The 20,354-nt window shown below is 48.6% G+C and overlaps 9 protein-coding genes across 9 annotated transcripts; 6 read left to right on the top strand and 3 right to left on the bottom strand.

The window, feature by feature from the left end:
• Positions 1 to 602: 602 nt before the first annotated feature.
• On the top strand, positions 603 to 2,806 carry N7520_001003 (uncharacterized protein; the record flags this gene model as incomplete). The annotated part of the gene is made up of 4 exons (XM_057134938.1): positions 603 to 643; positions 696 to 1,141; positions 1,224 to 1,752; positions 1,807 to 2,806. The coding sequence occupies 4 exons, from the start codon at positions 603 to 605 to the stop codon at positions 2,804 to 2,806; spliced, it is 2,016 nt and encodes a 671-aa protein (XP_057000874.1).
• A 943-nt stretch (positions 2,807 to 3,749) lies between these two features.
• On the top strand, positions 3,750 to 4,247 carry N7520_001004 (uncharacterized protein; the record flags this gene model as incomplete). Its single annotated transcript, XM_057134939.1, has 1 exon — positions 3,750 to 4,247. One exon carries the CDS (start codon positions 3,750 to 3,752, stop codon positions 4,245 to 4,247), a length of 498 nt encoding a protein of 165 aa, XP_057000875.1.
• An 815-nt stretch (positions 4,248 to 5,062) lies between these two features.
• N7520_001005 (DUF563 domain protein) lies at positions 5,063 to 6,409 on the bottom strand (the record flags this gene model as incomplete). Its single annotated transcript, XM_057134940.1, has 1 exon — positions 5,063 to 6,409. One exon carries the CDS (start codon positions 6,407 to 6,409, stop codon positions 5,063 to 5,065), a length of 1,347 nt encoding a protein of 448 aa, XP_057000876.1.
• Positions 6,410 to 7,225: 816 nt separating this feature from the next.
• N7520_001006 (uncharacterized protein) lies at positions 7,226 to 7,519 on the top strand (the record flags this gene model as incomplete). The annotated part of the gene is made up of 1 exon (XM_057134941.1): positions 7,226 to 7,519. One exon carries the CDS (start codon positions 7,226 to 7,228, stop codon positions 7,517 to 7,519), a length of 294 nt encoding a protein of 97 aa, XP_057000877.1.
• Positions 7,520 to 7,887: 368 nt separating this feature from the next.
• Positions 7,888 to 8,934, bottom strand: N7520_001007 (glycosyltransferase family 8 protein; the record flags this gene model as incomplete). Its single annotated transcript, XM_057134942.1, has 3 exons — positions 7,888 to 8,347; positions 8,415 to 8,850; positions 8,910 to 8,934. 3 exons carry the CDS (start codon positions 8,932 to 8,934, stop codon positions 7,888 to 7,890), a joined length of 921 nt encoding a protein of 306 aa, XP_057000878.1.
• Positions 8,935 to 10,827: 1,893 nt separating this feature from the next.
• mrsA (putative mitochondrial carrier protein) lies at positions 10,828 to 12,341 on the top strand (the record flags this gene model as incomplete). The annotated part of the gene is made up of 7 exons (XM_057134943.1): positions 10,828 to 10,865; positions 11,159 to 11,228; positions 11,297 to 11,332; positions 11,406 to 11,538; positions 11,595 to 11,687; positions 11,741 to 11,797; positions 11,851 to 12,341. The coding sequence occupies 7 exons, from the start codon at positions 10,828 to 10,830 to the stop codon at positions 12,339 to 12,341; spliced, it is 918 nt and encodes a 305-aa protein (XP_057000879.1).
• Positions 12,342 to 12,955: 614 nt separating this feature from the next.
• Positions 12,956 to 15,520, top strand: N7520_001009 (uncharacterized protein; the record flags this gene model as incomplete). The annotated part of the gene is made up of 3 exons (XM_057134944.1): positions 12,956 to 13,045; positions 13,094 to 15,221; positions 15,300 to 15,520. 3 exons carry the CDS (start codon positions 12,956 to 12,958, stop codon positions 15,518 to 15,520), a joined length of 2,439 nt encoding a protein of 812 aa, XP_057000880.1.
• Positions 15,521 to 16,956: 1,436 nt separating this feature from the next.
• cog6 (Golgi transport complex subunit COG6) lies at positions 16,957 to 19,250 on the bottom strand (the record flags this gene model as incomplete). Its single annotated transcript, XM_057134945.1, has 2 exons — positions 16,957 to 18,906; positions 18,966 to 19,250. 2 exons carry the CDS (start codon positions 19,248 to 19,250, stop codon positions 16,957 to 16,959), a joined length of 2,235 nt encoding a protein of 744 aa, XP_057000881.1.
• A 168-nt stretch (positions 19,251 to 19,418) lies between these two features.
• Positions 19,419 to 20,303, top strand: N7520_001011 (uncharacterized protein; the record flags this gene model as incomplete). Its single annotated transcript, XM_057134946.1, has 1 exon — positions 19,419 to 20,303. One exon carries the CDS (start codon positions 19,419 to 19,421, stop codon positions 20,301 to 20,303), a length of 885 nt encoding a protein of 294 aa, XP_057000882.1.
• Between the last annotated feature and the right edge of the window lie 51 nt (positions 20,304 to 20,354).

The following is a 20,354-nucleotide window of genomic DNA, read 5'->3' on the forward strand; positions in this document are numbered from 1 at the left end:
AATAGGGAAAGCAACCTTGAAGATCAGGATAGACCCGATTTGAGAGTTAGGTCAACGTCAGATTTCCATACCTTCCGTTCTTCAACTAATCAGCTGAATTATTTGACCGAATATAAACAAGGAGATCCACTGTTCCCCATCTGTAGATCGGTGGGTCGTTAGAGTCTCTGTACTAACATGAGTATGGTTTTGTTCTACTTCATCCTGACCGGTCATCAGGTCTTCCCAAAGCTTGACAGCTTTGAAAACGTAATAAGCAAAACATTGTCTCAATTTGAGAACGGGCATAGACTTGTGTCTTGGAAAAGTATGACTGATTGATTATAATGAAAGCAACACCGATCTGGTGATGATTCGATCTTTCAAAGTTTCTTTGACATAAGCAGACAAATCAGACCATGATTAAGTAGTAAAATCCAATCCACTCCTTAAACCCGAAGGATCCAGTTTCTGAGACAACGTGATCTGTATTTCCTTGCAGCGTCAAGGCAGTAATTGCAGCCTAAAAGGTCAGATAAGTAAGAAGAAACAAACACAACAAAAGTTCCTCCAGTTCCAGTTCCATTTCCAGTTTCAGTTCAAGGGAAAAAGCTAAACACTGGATGACTACACTGGATACAGTAATCGGCGGTTCCGCTCGATCGTTCCCTTTCCCCACTCCGTCCCCCTCCGAGCAATCAAGCGATTTTTCCCAGTGACGTTGTGGCTCCAACCAAAAGAGTCTCTATTAAAACCCGCTTTCTCCCCCCCCTCCAACCCCGCCGGCAATCTGCCGCCCCCCTTTTCATCACGCCTCCCTCTACGCGGAAGAGAAAGGCGGCCGAGGCGGCGATTGCGGACGACAACCAGCCTCTCCCCAAATCCGCCACCAAGGCTGCCCACGGACGGAACGCCACTGCTTCCGATCGGAGCACCAGGACCACCAACACCGACAACAACCGCTCCACCCTCCCTGTTACCTCACAGTCTCCTGAGTCTGGTAATTCGGGGAAGAGTCTGGTTTGTCACAAGAAGAGGGAAATCGCGACGCCCGCGACGACAACGGGCAGCATGGATTCTGACGATGATTTCATGAGCGATGTGTCAAGTGGCGATGATTTTCTCGACACACAAGGCAGTGATGATGAAAGTCTAGGAGAAGGTATGTGATGCTTCCCATGCCCTCTGTTCCCTTTCCCTGCCCTTGTTTGGTGACTAACCCTTTGTTCTCGCGACGAATGCAGTTGACTTCGGCGATCTCGACACCGGCTTTTCGGACGACAAAGATCTGATCAAGCAGAAACGGAAACCATATGAAGTCGAGTTTAAAGTTTTAGATCCAGCGGATATCGAGCGCGAGCAGATGGTGCAGATTAACGAGGTTTCCGCTATCCTTGGCCTGCCCCCAGAGTCGGCAGCTATCCTGTTGCGGTTCGGACGATGGAAGCAGGAGAAGTTAATCGAGGGGTATATGGAACACCCAGAGGAAACATTAGAAGAAGCTGGACTGGGAACGAACTTCGAAGGCACTGCGAAGACGGAGGTGGTCCCTGGTTTCGTGTGTGATATTTGTTGTGAAGATGGGCCGGATCTTGAGACATATGCGATGCGCTGCGGGCACCGGTTTTGTGTCGACTGCTACCGACAATACCTGGCTGGCAAGATCAAGGAAGAAGGTGAGGCAGCTCGGATCGAGTGTCCGGGGGATAACTGTCACCGGATTGTGGACTCGAAGTCGCTAGACTTGCTGGTGACAGACGACCTTAAGGACCGGTGAGTCACTATTCTCGTTGCTGATGGATAACAAGTTCGCTAACAATCTGCTAGATACCGTACGCTTCTTACACGGACCTACGTGGATAATAAGGATAACCTGCGATGGTGTCCAGCTCCCAACTGCGAGTATGCGATCGACTGTCCTGTCAAGGCTCGAGAGCTTCGTCGCATCGTGCCGACAGTTCGCTGTTACTGCAAACATGAGTTCTGTTTCGGCTGCACTATCACCGACCATCAACCCACTCCCTGCGCACTGGTCAAGATGTGGTTGCAAAAGTGCGAGGATGACTCTGAAACGGCCAACTGGATTTCCGCCAACACCAAAGAGTGTCCCAAGTGTCAGTCCACGATCGAAAAGAACGGCGGCTGCAACCACATGACGTGCCGCAAATGCAAGCATGAGTTCTGCTGGATGTGTATGGGTCTCTGGTCTGAACATGGCACTAGCTGGTACAACTGCAGCCGATACGAGGAAAAGTCCGGTGCGGAAGCGCGGGGTGCTCAAGCCAAATCACGCCAATCTTTGGAGAGGTACTTGCATTACTACAATCGATACGCCAATCACGAGCAGTCCGCCAAGCTGGACAAGGACTTGTATCTCAAGACAGAAAAGAAGATGACCAGCCTGCAGTCGCAGTCGGGCCTATCCTGGATCGAAGTCCAGTTCCTCGACACCGCCTCACAAGCTCTGCAACAATGTCGGCAGACCTTGAAGTGGACGTACGCCTTTGCCTTTTACCTTGCCCGGAACAATCTTACCGAGATCTTTGAAGACAACCAGAAGGACCTGGAAATGGCGGTCGAGAGTCTGAGTGAGATGTTCGAGAAGCCCGTGTCGGAGCTGGCGGAGCTGAAGGTTGATATTTTGGATAAAACGGCATACTGCAACAAGCGTCGAGTTATCTTGTTAAGTGACACTGCCGAGAACCTTAGAAATGGTGAGTCCCAGTTGATGCATTTCTTTCATATCAATATGCATACTAACATGACAAAGGTGAATGGTCGTTCAATCTCGAGTGGTAATCCACCCCAATCAACCTTGACGACGTGAATGACTTCCTGCCTCTTCGGTCTACCAGGCACCGGGGTTTCAACCTCTCCATCTTGACCTGAAGATCATCTGCTCTTTCGAATCCCCTATTTTCTGAGGCTGCGGCGCTGCGGTGTTGTGACGATTTTTTTGTGCTAGGTTTCCCATGGCAAGACAGCAGTCCTTATACTTTCATAGCCACATGTGCAAATAGCGAGTTTTTCTTCTGCATTCAGTCATAGTTGTTCAATAAAGTCTGCTACAGTTCAAAATTCTACTCACTCGTACAATAGACCTTGAACTTTTGAACTAGAACTAGAGACTTGAGATCACACCCTAGTCCCAAGCAAAGACATAAGACGTCGAGTTCTGACATGTGGGAAGAAAGTGGTCCAGAATAAGAGGTCCGCGATATCGAAAAATAAGTGATAGTTATTATCTGCGCTCCCGACATAGTGTAGTGGCAACCACGTCTATTGTCTTTATCCAGTACCTACTCAGTGTGTGTGCTGTCATCGTAGGGTGGCGTCCGCTAATGGAGAAAGTACGGGTCTAAAGAAAACGAGGGTTGATCCTTGTGTGAGCTTCCAGTTCTTTTCTTTTTTTTCTTTATCATCCTTACTTTTGATATCCATATAGCATAGTACTAAGGTCTTGTAGCGTACAACTTCCGTTAGCTTCAGGTTTGTATGAGGTGCTAGAGTTGCTACAGTCACCCACCCCGCTTGTTTACAAGGCCAGAAGTAGATCTGTTGCATACAAACAACAAAGCCACATCAAGTTGTTCGGATGATAAGTTGAAACAATACAGTTATCATATACGGAGGTCCATCTCAAAAGTTCTTTCCTGCAAAGGTCTTAGCGTAAATGATCATCTACTAGTGTCGTTTTCCCACATACCCAGTCAACCCTCAACCCCTGAAACCCCTCGTAAAATCCTTCTTACCTGTCATTCCTTTCCACCATGCCGACCGATATTGCTACTAGGGCATATGTTGTAGCCCTCAAAGCTAACGGCAAGACGACAGCGGAGGTTTCTGAGCCGACAAACATCTCCATACGTACGATAAATTATATCTACGCGCGCGCATGTGAGCGTGGTTTCGATCCGAATCTGCGGCCTGCTGCAATCTGTGATGCTTACGTTGCCGATGCCCCTCGCTCTGGACGCCCGACGAAACAGACACCTGAGACAGAGCAAAAGGTTCTTTCAAAAGTACGTTTTGACCATTTTTACCGTTATGGACGGGAAAAAATATGTGCTGGTATTCCTAGTGGGCTTAGCTCCGAGGGCAACGATATCTCTGCAATGACAATCTGGAGAATCTTCCGGAAAGCCGGTCTACGGAAGACAAAACCGACTCGGAAGCCTGGCTTGACACAGAGGATGAGGAATAAACGACTATCTTGGTGTCTTGCACACCAACACTGGGAACTTGAACATTGGAAGAATGTGATCTAAATGATGAGACCTCTCTTGTTTTGCTTCATCGTCGAGGAGGATATCGGATTCTCCGTACTGATTTGATCTACAGTACCCTGGCGCCCCACTAGGCGCTTAAGTTGACCCCACATACTAATTACGTCAGCTAATATGATTTATTATTAGATTTTCTGGTTCCACCAAAAACCGGGTAGATAGGGCAAAATATTGGTTTAATTTGTTTTATGGAGTATAACTCCTTGATATAATGTTTTAAATAGGCGGCTAAGTCAATATATAATAGACGTGATTGATGTATTAGGCCTTAACAAATAGATACATAATTAAAGAGGGGAGTAGTAGGAAAAGTAATGACTTTTCTAGTATTACGTAGTCGTGACTGGAAATTTGATTGAGCATATGACTTTGAATCATCATATGGGTTCAAATCCCGCAGATATTATTTTTCAAAGAAAACTCAGATGCTGTATACTAATAAATACCTTGGCTAGATCGAAGGGCAATACAGAATAGGTCCAGCTTAATATTTAAGTGTCCTTTAGTTACATGAAATAAAAGCGCTAAATCACCTGGTGTCATTGGTGGGAGATATAGATCGGGTCGATCTAGAATATTGTACAGATGCCAAGATTCTCAGGTGGTGAGATATTTATGGCAATACTTCCTAGTCATCAAACAAGTTTCTTCGCCCCACGTGCATGATTTCATCGAGTCAACCCTTAAAAACCTCTGAAATGTTTCACATTGTATCAAATACGAACTTCATCTAGAGAGCGCAAGCTACATGACAGAATAAAGCGAGAACAGAAAACTCCAGGCCTCCAAGACTAAGTTCAAACATCATAGCTTCGCATGCCTTTGTTGTACATTGCCTTGATAGCTACATTCATCACAGAGGTAAATCGCTCAACATCCAGGTAAACATCCTCAGAGTGCCAGTCTCCCTCGTGGACTGAAGGTGGTTCCGACGCATGCGTGCTGAAGTAGTTATGACCCCGCAGGGAAGCAACATTGCGGAAGCCCTTGTGATTTAACCCAGGTGGTAGGATTTCCACCATAGCTGACCCAGGAGGCAGGAAGATGCCGTGTGTGAGACCTGCCCCGTGGACACCGGCCAGTATATCTGATTCTTGAATGATCTGTAATTGATCTTTGTAGGATATTGCGGCAAAATCAATTGATTGAACCTTGACCAGAGGGTATTCCTCCTGGAGCCGCTTCAAATATTGCGTTTGATTGACGAGTTTTCGCCCAGAAGCTCGGTTGATGAATGTAAACGTGATTTTCTCATTGTGTCGCGGCTCGGTGTCATTCAACCCGTACATAGATAGTACCCGATTGGCAAACGTATTTAAAAGGGCCGACTTTTCACAAGAGTTGACTTCCCAGTCACCCTGCCAGAGTGTGTTTCCAGCACCAGCAAGTGGTATAATGATGTTGTCAAAGGTTGTGTTGTCAGGAAGATCTTTGGAACGGAGAGCTGGCTTCTTTGTGAGGAGTGACCACATGTCATAATATGGCCCATCCGGGTGGTTGTCGACAATGACTACTCGTGTGTTCGGCGCATCGCGTTTGGCGTCGTAGAATGGAGTGGAATCTGTCGATTGAGGTGTGATTTGTAGAACATCCATACTGAGGGTCATTGAATATATCTCCATTAATGAATGCCAATGGTTGGTGGCACCTTCCCGCTTGACCAATATTGTATAACTATCGGTCTTTTCCAGGGGTGAATCGGCTTCACTGTCCATTTGAACCCAGCCATTGAAGACTACGGGTGGACCGGTGTCATACCAGTACTTCTTAAGTTCATCGAAGTTTGGGAAACTTGGGGCGTGTTCGAACACTATTTGTTTCAAGTCGGGCTCTGCTTTTTGGACCAGGTCGCACTTCAGGTGAAATTTATCTTCATTGGGGTCATATCTGGCCCCCTTCCCAAAGCAGAACGAATCCCATCGGTCGCTCACAGTCCGAGTATGAAAGCAGGTTAGAGTGGATGACTGATTGCAGTACTGCGTCGCCGAATCACGAAGATTATTGAGGAATGTCGTTCCAAACCGATTTGCACAAAATGCCGGTTCATTAGGAATGACAGAGTATTCACCAGGAAGACTCAGAGCCTTCTTCTCCTCACTAGCAGCGACAAGTGTGCCCGTCGGCTGAAATCCACAACTTGACATTCGAAGCAAAGAATGATACATGGACAAGAGGATTGTGACCAGTACAAACGATGCAAGCAGCACTGGGCGCTGTAGTTGACGGCCGCTATTTGGAGCTAGCGCCAACATCTTCGCTGAAGCTAGATAGACAGCATAGAGGCGAGCATAGATGTCAGATTTGGCTGTAAACGAGCCTGCCGGAAGAGCCCCAAATCATCAAGGCAATCACATGAGGGTGAGGGGTGGCGACTGCACAGCTGGACTCACCCTCGATGGTAGTGGAAACACGACATGCTAAGCGCTGGGAGTCAGACCGGGGCTTCTTTAAACTACCAATGGAAATGCGTGGTTTGTGTTTGGCCACGTTAGCGCCAGCGCGAATGTTTGAGCCCTGATGCCTATCCCCGGTCAGCAAAGACCCCGATCACGTTACACGTACGCTTCATATTTTCAAATTGAAACTATCGGGTGGACTTTGGTCCAGCACCATTCTTTGGTCGACCATCTGTGATAACTAGACATCGTGATCTTCTTCATTGACAACATGTTACGCTGATGATGCTGGTTTATACAATCGTAATGGCTCATCTTTCGATGGTTTTGAAGCGCCAGACTCGGCAGCATGGAAAGAATGGGATGCTAATTTACTGACGGGATGGTGTGTCCGAAGCGTCTTCTACGACAGTACTATCTCGGGCTTGACTCAGATGTCTCAAATGTTAGCCTGACTGGCTTTACTGACGGCTACCAAACATATCCAAATGGTCTCAACTATCCCAACCAGGCTGGTATTTTATCCATGGGACTTCATTAACCCATATTTGGGAATATACCATGATGTTCATTGGCAGCTTTCTGTACGCGACTGCGACCCGAAAACTCCTTCCTATTCTTATGGAATACATATCGGATCAACAGATCTCGGTATTCCAGGATTACGGCTGGGAGGCTACGATAAGAATCGAATCACGGGGACGGATCTTAGCCCAACCCTTCACACCCATTGGGACGTTCGCAGGAGGGGACTTGGTCATTGGACTCCAGGATATTGGACTGGGAGGTTCCACAGGCGGTTCTCCATGGGATTACAGTCAGAGACAGGACTACTCTCAGACTCAAATTCAAGTTTGATTGCCCCTGTGATAGTTACACTGGATATCACAAAGCCCTACGTCCACGCTCTCCGTGGTATTAAACTCGGGTCTTGGTCTCTACCTCTGGAATACAGATGATGTTGGATTGATTTCTGCCGGTTTTCCACAAGGAGACAAAAGTCCTGTGGCTGATGGTCCAGCATATATTTAACTTGATTGGCGTTTCATTCTCAGACACTGTACATATACTGTATAGACCATCTACCTACAAACTGCCTTGCCACAAGGAGGTACATAATCATGGCTAGAAGCGATTCAATTTTTTTTTTTTTTTGCATTTAGGAAAATTCACATGTTATTCATGCATGTGACACGATTGAGTGGAGGATTTGGAGTTGGTAAGGCTTAAAAACCGTCTGCGAGGCCTCTCTGTTGTTCCTCTGCTAACCTTTGCGCTGTCAATGATGTCCACCAGACATGGGATGGATCATGGCTCTGCACGTCTGTCCCTTCATCCCACGGCTTCGGGCTTAGGATATAATGTACATTTTTCACACTCTCGTCGCGCCATATTGCGTCATGGATTCCTTTCCATCGTAGGGTTTTAAGCGCATTGTATACATACGGTAGCGCGACCCATCGACCACGGAAAACATCGCCGAGGAGGGACTGGTCAGCGAAATCATATTCAGATGTCGAGGAAGAGGAAAGCTGTTCAACAATTTTGTCGTAGGTCCCTTGAGATGGGTTCACAACCTGAAGGCCACCATTTGGTATCCCTAAGCCTGCTGTGGCTGAAGGCCCGGCTGTTTGCGCGATGTCTGGGCTGTCATGTTGAATAGTGTAGGCACAGTTGGCCGGAACCCTTTTCCAAAGCACTAAATTAGCAATTAGGCCAACGACTCGTGGATAAAAAGAGGTTTTTTGCTTACCAGTCTTTGGGGTAGTGAGGTTTATTAAGCGGGTTGCAGACACATGCGTGGCTAGCAGCGAACACTCGATCTCCCGTTCCCTTCATTTCTGCTGCATCCAAAGTGATGTCCATAAGCTCATCCATATTCTTAAGGACCAGCATGTCACTATCAAGTTGCACAACACGGTCATATTCGATGAGCGAGAATGGCGTGAGCTTACTCCAGCAGTCGTAGAACCGAACATCGTTGGTGAAATCTTTCTGTGTGGCTGGAAGAAGATATGGCACATGTCGTTTCGCGATTACCCTTGAGTCAAGAGCTTCATGTCCATCTGCAGGAAACGAGTCTGTGTAAAGAACAACAAGTGGATATTTTGAGCCAACTTTCTTAAGAGAATAATCGAGCGTCAAAAGACCAGATAAATATGCGGTATTTGTTATGAGAGTAGTCCAAACTGCAAAGTGTTATGAATTGATATCACAAAGCTTCTGTGCAATTTTCTTGTGTCCATACCTTTTGAACCGCTTGTTCTATGCATTTTGTAACTTATGTTTCTGACTGGTTCTAAGGAACAAGAAATATGTGTAGATGGAAGGCCTGTTCCGCGTGTCCCGAGAGTAGATGAGAATATGGTTTCTCTTTCGCCGGATTCGTCGAAATGACTCAGCAAACACATCTTGACCGTCTATAGACATGGCACCTGTATTCAATAGCTTTATCAAGATGTCCTTGTTCTTTTGCCCATGATTTCTTTTTCTCTTCGCGGTCAGCGTGATACTAGTATCAGGTAGTATGTGGCGTAATGTAAAGGTTTTCCATGTCTAAAGTCCCATGTTTCTGCAAGAAACCTTGAATAGCTGGACGAGAGATGGATGGCTCCAGCTTATTGAATATGGAGTACTATTAGGAGACAAAGGGGTGGGGGATGCCAATCAAGGCTGAAGGAAAGCTCTTATATTTTCCTACCCCTGGCGCCACAATTGAATGAATCATGAATTAGCTTTATTTTGTGAATGGCTTAGTTCCTAGGTGGAGGATGTAAAGTAGACAATTAAACAATCTATTATAGTATACAATATTTCTTATAGTTTATCAATCTCCAAGCCAAGCCATAGTGGACCCAAATGAAGATCCACTAACTTAACCGGAAGCCCGGGTACAATTTACCCTCTGCAGAACATTAGACAGAAATAGCCGACACTCGGCTATAATGGAAAGCCGATATTTCTTCTGCTTGGAAATCCCCGAGGCTGCAGTGTGAGGTACCAAGGCACCAAAGTACCAACATTCCTCTCCCTACACTTCATTTTTTCTGCACCCTGCAGGGGATATGCGGGGCCTTCGTAGCGCAGAAATAATTGTCACTTTTTACGTAGACTGGTTTAGTATGGGTTGAAGCCCACCCGGACCTCGGCAGGGCCGGATAGACAAGTCGCGTGGTTTCACCCCCCTTAAGGCCTCACTTAGCTGACCGGGGACATTTACAAATCATTCATTTCCAAAAAGTTTTTCAAATTGATTCAAGTATTATGGGACTATCTAGCAATCTAATATCTGCAGACAATCATGTGGACGTAAGGCCATATACAGACTTCCTTACTCTGTACTCATTGATATGCATAAATCAGAGGATCGTCAATTCCCCATAAAAACGGAATACCGACTCTTCTCGAATGTCGAACAGTTCCCGTATTCGGTCCACTTAGGCTCTGCTGCTTGCCCAGGACTAGTTCCCGATTTAAGGCAATTAAACTCAACTGGCTTATCAGATTGATAAATATTACGCAAGTTGAGACAGGGGGATACTTGCATTTCCTTACCTTTTTGCTGGGATATTGAAGTACCCCATGTATTTTACTCTGTTTGTTACATACAATACAAGCTCCGTCATCGGATGGATCTAGCCTTGTTTTCTGAATAAGCTGCAAGTCAAGATGAAAAACATTATAAAACATAACATTTAAAGAGAGCATTTAAAGAAAGCATTGAAAGAAAGCATTGAAAGAAGTCAGATATAAGTAGCTGGATATTGGAATTAAAAAATAATGTATATTCTCATTTACAGGGATATTGAAATCTTCACATTCATAGGTCGGTGTGGAATCCGGCGAGGGTCGGTTCCCCCAGTTCATTAAATACATAATTTCATTAGCGCCATTGATTGTCTAAAGAAATTATTCATCCCAAACTTTTCTTCTCTTTTACTTTTCCCCATATTCATAGAACGGGCGATAACTTCTATCCTTAACAAGGCGCGACCCCCTGGTTCCTGTTTCCACGGAGAACCCAGTCCGCTTTATCTGGATCCTCTCAACCTTTTTTCTCCAACACCTCGGTCACCACCATCACCGCCACCGCGTGTCCTCTCTCCTCTTCAATCTTTTCTTTTCTTTTCTATTGCGCCAGCTGCGCCTTGGGCTAGCGGAGCTCCATGGCGGCCACCGATAAGGTTGAGGAGCTGGAATTCGAGTAGGCAACTCCGTGATTTTCTCCGCGGGCTCGGGCTCGGGCTCGGGGTTTGGATTTGATTCTTCAACTGGGCGCACGGGAACAGCAGGGTACGCGCAGCACAGAGATAGCATTGGTATCTCTAGCCAGAGACGATTGATGCATCGGCAGGCCTTGATTTGTGCTCTGCGTGTCTTTTTCTACCGCTTCCCGCCCGGCTGAGCCGGTGACAATTTATGTGCTGGAGATTCAAATTCACACCCCAGCCCCCAAGCCCGAAACCTGATGATGGAGTAAGCTGACTGGATTTGCAGCTATGAGGCGCTCCCTTCAAACTATGGCCTCGGCCGGAATATGCTCGCGGGTGCTTTTGCAGGAATTGCGGTAGGTTCAACTGGCGGGCTGCGGGCCGCGACAGGGGAAGGATAATTTTGACTGATCGATTGATCTAGGAACACTCTGTGATGTATCCGGTCGACTTGCTCAAGGTGTGTACATTCTGAATGGTTCATTTTCAGTTTCAGGTTTTGGTGTTGGTTCCTAACGAGCTTTCTCCCTTAGACCCGCATGCAAGTCCTGCACCCTTCGAGCGGTGGGCTGTACACTGGATTGACCAACGCTGTTTCAACCATCTATCGAATTGAGGGCTGGCGGACACTTTGGAAGGGTGTTTCTAGTGTGATTGTGGGCGCGGGTATGTTTTTAGTGATGGCGAAATTGGAAAGTGGTGGCTGATTATGGGATGCTCAGGTCCGGCACACGCGGTGTACTTTGGCACATATGAGATTGTGAAGGAGATGGCTGGTGGTAATGTGGATGATGGACACCACCCTCTCGCTGCTGGTACGTTGGAAATGAAATAGGGGCGCTGGATAGTAACTGACTGGTTTGAATAGCTCTGAGTGGTGCGTCTGCCACCATTGCTAGTGATGCCCTGATGAACCCATTCGATGGTAAGTGCTTGAGAACAATATCTGCTCTATACCCAAGACTAACACCAGAACAGTGATCAAGCAACGGATGCAAGTCCACGGATCCGTTCACAGGAGCCTCATGGAATGCGCCAAAACTCTTTACCGCACCGAGGGTCTGCAGGCCTTCTATGTCTCCTACCCTACCACCCTTTGCATGACTGTTCCCTTCACCGCAACACAATTCGTCGCCTACGAGTCCCTCTCCAAGATCATGAACCCCAAGCAGGAATATGACCCGCTCACCCACTGCATGGCCGGTGGTCTTGCCGGTGCCTTCGCTGCGGGTCTCACCACTCCCCTCGATGTCGTGAAGACACTCCTCCAGACCCGTGGTCTCGCTGAGAACGAGGAGATCCGTTCTGCCAAGGGTCTCTTCAATGCCGCTTCCATCATCAAGCGGCAGTTTGGTTGGGCCGGCTTCCTTCGTGGTATGCGACCCCGGATCATTTCCACTATGCCCAGCACAGCGATCTGCTGGACATCTTATGAGATGGCCAAGGCCTATTTCAAGAACCTCGAGTAATTAAGTCCCTGACTTGACTCGAATGATTTATCCTCCTTCCTTTTGTTCCATATCATGCATGTGTGTGACCCCGACACAATGCGTCTACGATTTATTTCCGTTCTGGGTCTTTGGAGGTTACGGGCAGCGCCCGACCTTATAATGGTGTATCTTAGGCCCACCAAAAGAAAAAAGAAAAAACCGACAAAAAAGATGGGGATGAATTTTGCAAGCTTCTATTCACATACCAAAAGCGAAGGCAATGTACAGATAGGGTTGAAGGGGGTTTATTTGAAGTCGGCAGGTCTGAAGATCGGACCTTTTTTCTCTTCTTGACCTCAAATCTGGCGTTGGTGATTTTGATTTGGGGATCTCTTGCATCTATAGCTGTTTTATTCTATTTTTATTGCATGTACCGATAGAACGTGCCACCGGGAATCTAGATGGGATATCCGATTTACATGTCCTTCAAGTTCATAAAACACTAGATCAATTCGTATATTCATCCGCATTTAGTAACTGCCGGACCCGACGACGTCACGCGAAAAATCCTCCCCTCACAAACGGGAGATCATCGCTTCCACTTCTCCCCACCACAAACCAGCGTGAAATGGGTGCGGGCCTGTGTTTTTCCAATGATGCGCCCACGGCCCGCGTCTTCCATGCAGAAGACATACGATGAGTGCTATCTTCTATGCTCGACTGCCGTCTATTTCGAGGGACAGGTAAGCTTTCCAGACCCCGGTCGGGTGCTCATTTGCTCATGACATCAGAACAACGAAGAGGAAGCATTGAGGTCCTGGAGATCCGCCCTCGAGACTATCTACCACCACAATGCTCGCCGAGTATCATCCACCTACACCCCGAAATCCGAAACCGAAAAGGCATTGCAGGATTCTATCCGAGCCTTGGAGGCTCAGTGCCGTGAACGAGTCGACCTACTGTCTGCCTTGCGCGAAAGCCGGAAAGAGTCGTCCGAGGCAAACGGCGGTGACAAGGCCGCGACTTTGACGAAGGCCAGGCATGCCTTGAGCTTCTCCCAACCATCCTCCAGCAACAACACCCCCGGGTACATCGCAGGCGGCACAATCCCAGCTGTGGGCTATACAGATCTCTCCAAACCGGCCGCCATACCTGGCCGACATCCGCCACCGCCAAAGCATCACTTCGAGTCAGTTTCCTATTTCGACGACTCTGTGCAATCGGGCCTCTCGCCGGCCGGCTCACCTGCCATGCGGATGAACTCGAATGCATCGGAGAAGGAAAAGTCGCGTGGTTCCAGTCCCGAGCGACGGAAGCCGATGCTGACGACCTTGCGCTCCGCCGAGGGGAAGAAGATGACCAAAAAATCTAAAGTGAATTCTAAGAAGAAGGAGTCGCGGCCGGCCGCCTCCACAGCAGCGGGCCTGGCATGGGGCAGCACCCTCCGGTCTGGGTCGGGGGAGAAGGCTGTCAGCGATGCGGCCGCCATAGCGTCTTCACGAAGCGCTGCCAATGCGGAGCCAAGGACTAGCTCTGGGGATGAACCCTTAATGGCGAGAAACAAAGTCGTCCGGAGAGATTCCGCTACGGATCGAATTCCTGCTGCACATTGGCGCGAGCCCCAACCAGCATCACCGAGCCGGTCATCACCCAGGCCTGCTGCACACCTTCCTGTCCGCCAGCCCGTGGCTTCGGAAAGCCGTAGGCCGATTCCATCGGTCTCGGTGGCAATGCCAGAGCCTAGAGACTTTACATCACCGCCTTCTCCCGTTCATAAACCATCTGTCAAACCTAAGCCCGCGGGTTTGAGATCCTCTCTTCAGCCGCCACCTCGCGCGACCCCGGCCGCTTCTAGATCGGAGGGTAGCTCTAGACCGTCAACGCCCCGCCAGGATCGAGATACAAATACCACGAGAAGCATTCCGCGGACGAAATCTGCGCCACGGGTCACCAAAGTTGAGCAACCTACTTCTATACAACCATCATCAAGTAGCGAGAATGTTCAGCGTGGGGCCAATTCGATGCCCGGTCCAGCGAATGGTAACAGTGCAACACGTCGGAAACTCCCTCCAGTCAAGCGACGAGAGACTCCGCCGTCGAGTGACCAGGACTCTTCGGGCCACCGTTCCACAGACGACGCAGAGGATGAGGACGAAGGTGACAACGATGATTACCTAAAGATTCTGAATAAACTACCAAAAGGCGTGGATCTGCAATCGGCAAGACAGATCCTCAATGATATCGTTGTACGTGGCGACGAGGTGCACTGGGAGGACATTGCTGGGCTGGAACCTGCGAAGAAAGCGCTTAAAGAAGCAGTGGTATATCCATTCCTTCGTCCTGATCTATTTTCTGGTTTGCGAGAGCCCGCAAGAGGCATGTTACTCTTTGGACCGCCAGGCACGGGTAAAACAATGCTTGCCCGATCTGTCGCCACTGAGTCAAAGTCAACCTTCTTTTCTGTATCATCATCCAGCCTCACGTCGAAATGGCACGGAGAAAGCGAAAAGCTTGTGCGCGCTTTATTCGGATTGGCCAAAGTTCTTGCCCCCTCAATCATTTTTGTCGATGAAATCGACTCTCTGCTATCTGCGCGGTCTTCTGGCTCCGAGAATGAAGCATCTCGTCGATCCAAGACCGAGTTTTTGATCCAGTGGTCAGACCTTCAACGTGCTGCCGCTGGCCGAGAACAGTCGGCCCGCGACAAGAAAGAGGGCGACGCTAGCCGTGTCCTCGTATTGGCTGCAACCAATATGCCATGGGATATTGATGAAGCTGCACGCCGCCGATTTGTTCGTCGGCAGTATATTCCCCTACCGGAACACCATGTTCGTGAGCAGCAATTACGCACCCTCCTAAGCCATCAACACCACGAGCTGAATGATGCGGATATCGAGGTCTTGGTTCATGTAACAGACGGTAAGAACCCTTCGGTCCTCTTTTGAACCCCCTTACCCCCCAAATCTATAAATTATGGCATCTAACAAACGTCCATAGGCTTCTCCGGCTCAGATATAACGGCCCTAGCCAAAGATGCCGCCATGGGCCCCCTCCGCAACCTCGGGGAAGCTCTCCTCCATACACCCATGGATCAGATTCGGGCGATTAGATTCCAAGACTTCGAATCAAGTCTTTTTTCGATTCGACCCAGTGTCTCTCCAGACGGGCTTAAAAAGTATGAAGACTGGGCCAAGGAGTTTGGCGAAAGAGGTGGTTAGCTTTGACATTGTCTTAAGTAATTTGCGATATGAAATGAAATAAAATTATCGTGATTATATCCACAGACCCGCATACTCGACACTCAGACGCACCGGCGGATCCTGGCCATACGTTCCTGCTACCGAACCGGTCTAGTTGTTTTGGCCTGAATGGGGTTGCAGCATAGATGCACGTACATCCGGATTGAAGTCACTCTTTAAAGCTTTAGGATTTGGAAAATTCCAGGCGCTGAACGGAGTTTCATGATCAATACTATTTTCCGTATATACAAGTCCACATTCGGTCAGGCAACATGCTCACCTCTGCTATTGAACTATTTACTACATTAGCAGTGCATAAGGCATGGGTCGGGCCGAAGGTCTAACATTCACGATGCAGTGATCAAGTGACTAGGCCCTGTTAGAAGCTAACTAGTACTAGTTAGCTAAAGTGGTGAACCAATGGGAATCTAGGTATGGGAGCATTTGATATCCAGAATCTACTCTGACACTCGCCTCATCGTAACGATGACGACAAAAGACATGACCTATATAATGTCAAGTATAAATAGCGCCTCAGCAGACAGGGTAACTCTTGTTTTATACATACCCACATTGAAACCCGATTTACACTTATAATGTCCTCCTATAAGCAAGTTGTCCAGGATCCTATCATCGTCGATGATGGCGAAGAAAATTATGACACCTTCGTTGACCAAGACGATCTGAACTCCAATGGGGAAGTTGGTACGTATCTATTTATTGGTGACCTCACACAGTCAAGAGGAGCAAGAAGAGTTTAGTTTGGCCGCAACGGGTTACCTGTCGCTGCGGTCGTAGACCGTGGCGTCAGATAGGCCCCGTCCGCGCTCCCTTGAAGGGAGGCAATGTGTCTGTATTGTAGTGGATTCTATATACAGAGGGAAGGTGGGAGGGACAAAATTGACACTTGACTGCCTGAGAGATGACGAGCTACGAGCTACCCGCAGAGGCCATCAAATGACTCTCGTGAGGCAGTTGTAGGAGGAAGAGGCCCTCGGAAATGTCGGTGTAGATATCACGTGAGGCTACAGACATGGTGAGGCTACAGGCATTGTGAGGCAACCCCAATAAAACCACTCCCTTTAAATAGCAAATCCATTGGATAACATGTTGATAATGCCCAGCTCGTAATGATTATGCGACGATGAAGCGATCCGGTACGATGGGAGGCGAAAGAATTCACTGTCCCAAGCCGCGGGTCCAGAATGAAATGCTTTATGAGGATATTAATGACGATGATTTGCCTGAGTCTGAATGAACTCTTTGCGAGCTATTCTATGCATAGTTCAAGGGGTAAAATTAATGATGTATGAAACTGCAAAAAATAATGCATATGATTAGTTTCCAAATGACTACTTGTACATACTTAGTTTGTCGAGGTTTGGGTGGGTAATTTGTATGTACAGTACTTGTACTTAACTCAGCAGAACACGGATCTCCCCAGTTGTGCGAGGGAATAGTGATCGCAGACTCCACTGATCCTCCTCTTCGTCCTCTCTGGTCTTTTGAGTGGATCTCCCGCTACGTCCGCTAATCACACTCTCGCCCGTTCCCAAGCTAACCTGAGTCATGCCTCTTGCCTCATCAGCGGCGATAATCATACCCTCGACAAACTCGAAATCACGGCAAAAAGCCTCAACGGCATCCTCAGTGACACTTTGAATGAGGGAGGCACTCTGTACACGTTTTAGATGGTCGGCTGCATCCATGAGTGCTGATGGAAGGAAGTCATCCAGCTGCTGGCTGGACGTAACAAGGGCCTCAGGTTGGAAAGCAGAGAGGGTGGTCAGGTCTGCAAGGTGAGGCTTCTGGTCTGGTTTATCGTCGTTCTCACTGTCCGCCTCCGAGTCTTTGCCCGATTTGGAGAAAGGCTCTAGGGCATCCAGCAGGTCCTGCAAACCAGAATTGTCAAGAAGGAATTGGTGCTGAATATCGAGCAGGTTGGTACGAAGAGTGGATATAGCCGAGGACAGTGGGGTCATGTGGGTGCTACTGGCAAAGCTGAATGGGGAGACAGTTGCGCGGGCTGCGAGAAGGATGTTGGTACGGTAGATAGTCTGCGCTGTAGAATCGTCGATCTCCTCAGATGAGGATCGAGCCAGAGTCAAATATGGATCGAAAGCAGCTCGAAGGACAGGGGTAAACTTGTTTTCGCCATCCGAGTCGGATGGCTCATCAGGGCGGATCGATGCCTCATGCGTTTTCATGAGCGAAACCAAAGCTTCCAATGCATCTAAAAAGAACTCGGGGGGCGACAGATCTTGAGGTGGAGCCAAGGCCAGTGAGTCATTTGACAGAGTGCTAACTTCCTCTCGCATCAAATTCTCAAAGTGTCCAAGTGTAAATTTCTCCAGACTTTGCATCAAGTCCACCAGCTGAGATTTAGGGCCAACCAACTTTATGAAGGTGGTTCGATAGAAAGATAGCAGGTTGACAACCTTGTAGCAGGTAACAGGGTCGTCATGGCCTTGAATTACCAGCTCAACTCTCTGCCGTAGGGAACGAGAAACGCCAGTGAGATCTCGGTTGACTAGATCGCTGAGTGCCTTTTGGCCATCGAAAGTGACCTCCTGGTCCTCGTCAATGCGAGACCAGGGCTCACTATTCAAACCAGCCTGAATGCCCCGAGCGAGTTCCTCCCCATCGGCAATAAACAGCGCTTCCAAAGCTTCCCTTTCAGAGACGGTTGTAGAGTGAACCCACGCGAGCATATCACCAATATACCGAAGTGGATCATGAGCCGAAAACTCGATGGGTTTGACACTGCGATCACCCGAACTAGCTCCATTAGCACCAGACATGGCGTCTGTTAGCGCGTAATGGAACGCATCGGCAAGCACATAGTCCCGCGCCTCGGCGAAGAAATCGAGGCAACTGTGGAATAGACTAGGCCGCTCCGCCAGGACCCGCAGAGCACGGCGGATCGAGCTACTGATCCGAGGGTCCTCCAGGTTCAAAGATTGGAACTCCTTTTGGATCCACTTGTATAGCTTCTGGTAAGCGGAATTGAGATGGCGGGTGCTCAACTCCATTACTTCCAGGCCCAATCGCTGGTTTTCCCCGCCGAGTAGGTGCTCACAATCATGATGAACTTGCTTGACGCGCCCGAGAATATCAAAGAACCGTTCATCTACTGGCTCTTCGGCCGAGTTCAGAACCATGAGATCTTCCTCGGGAACCAAGAAATGCTTCTCGAAAGCAACGAGTAGTCGTTGCTTCGTTTCGGTATCCTTCTTCTGAGCCATCAACGCCGTAGCTTCCTCCAGGACGGGAGTAGTTTCTTGCTTGGCCAGACTGATATGTTTGCGCATTTCGTCACATGTTTGATTGAGGGTAATTATGACGCTTCCAATTCGTTTCAATTGCTATTGCAGATAGAATATTAGGTTCCCATGCCTAATTCAACATCGCTCGGTATACTCACCGCCGCAACCATGCCGAAATCACGGACGATCTCCGCATTGCTATCCACCACTTCCTTCTGTACATCGAGTCGAAGCTGACGCCGTGTTTCGGCAGTGTTGTGGATTCCCCGAAGACTCAAAGTTTCCAACGCGTCGCGAATATCGGAGTCGGCGTAGGAAGCAGACAGGACGGAAGTTAGGCGAGTGGACAAGGCACTCGAACGCTGGGTTGGAGGTGACAGGGGTGACGAAGTGGAGTGGCCATTGCTGGGACCAGACCCAGGCCCAGCGAAATAACTTGTCATTGTTTAGAGAAGTGCATGTAGCTCACTTCCTGGCGATGTCGAGGTTGAGTGGGGAAAAGGACAGTCTCGCCCACTGGACTGTAGACCGCCTTTGCCCCATCTCTTATCGTGCATCAACAACAGATAACATTTCCCCAATTCGCTCACTGACAGCCCCTCAAATACACAATGGACTCTTTTGACAGTCCGCTCGCCTCGCCCACGAAGGCACGCCAGGCTGCTATGCAAGCTAAGGACTGGGCGTACGTTAATTCATGGCTCGCGCGGAAATACGCGCCCAAACCTACACCCCAATTCGAACGAAATGAAGACACTCTTCGCGTTCTCCTGACACTGGCCGCGGCCAATGACGCGGCAGATGAAGAAGCAAATATCCAGCATCGTGCACGGGAGGAAGCGATCCAGGCCTTCAAGGCCCGGGAGGATGCAGAGCGCAAAGACCCCCACGAGCGACAGAAGAACGAGATTCTAGCTGAAGTGGAAATGTGTCTAGACGACAAAGGGAAGCGCGATCTTGATGACTTAGCCGAGTCAGCGGTTGTAATGGGCAATACACTGAATCCCGAGCCAGAGGACCTGGGTCAGTCGATCGTGGAGCTGACGGCAGAGGATTTTGACGCACAAGATCAAATAGCCAAGGTTGAAACACTGCGTCTGTACCTGCAGAAGGAGCTTTCTCGCCTTCAAGCTGACCTGGAAGAGCTCAAGTCAGACCAGACTTATAGCATGCCCAAGGGCATCCAGGCCCAGACCTCGGAGTGGATCCGTGGCACCAAAACGCTATCTACGAAAGTTGGGGAGTATCAGGATCGCATTGCTTCGTTGGAAAGGTATCAGCCACAAGGCCCTACGATTGAACAACTGATGGCGGAAGAAGAGAGTGTCATTCGGGTTCAAGAAACAGTCAAATCACTGGAAGGGCGAGTAAGGGCATTTCATAATCTCCCTACGGACATTCCAGGGGCGCGGGCCAGGTACAAGGAACTTGAGCGGGAACTAGATCAGCTTAATCGGCAGCGCGATACAATGTTTGGCAGCCTGGTAAGACGATGAGTTCTTACGAGTAATCTTCAAGCTACGATATAAAAGGGAATACACAAGTTT

This window comes from Penicillium odoratum (assembly GCF_028828045.1).
Source record: "Penicillium odoratum strain IBT 22623 chromosome Unknown utg000001l_segment0_segment0, whole genome shotgun sequence".
Classification (NCBI taxonomy): Eukaryota; Fungi; Ascomycota; class Eurotiomycetes; order Eurotiales; family Aspergillaceae; genus Penicillium; species Penicillium odoratum.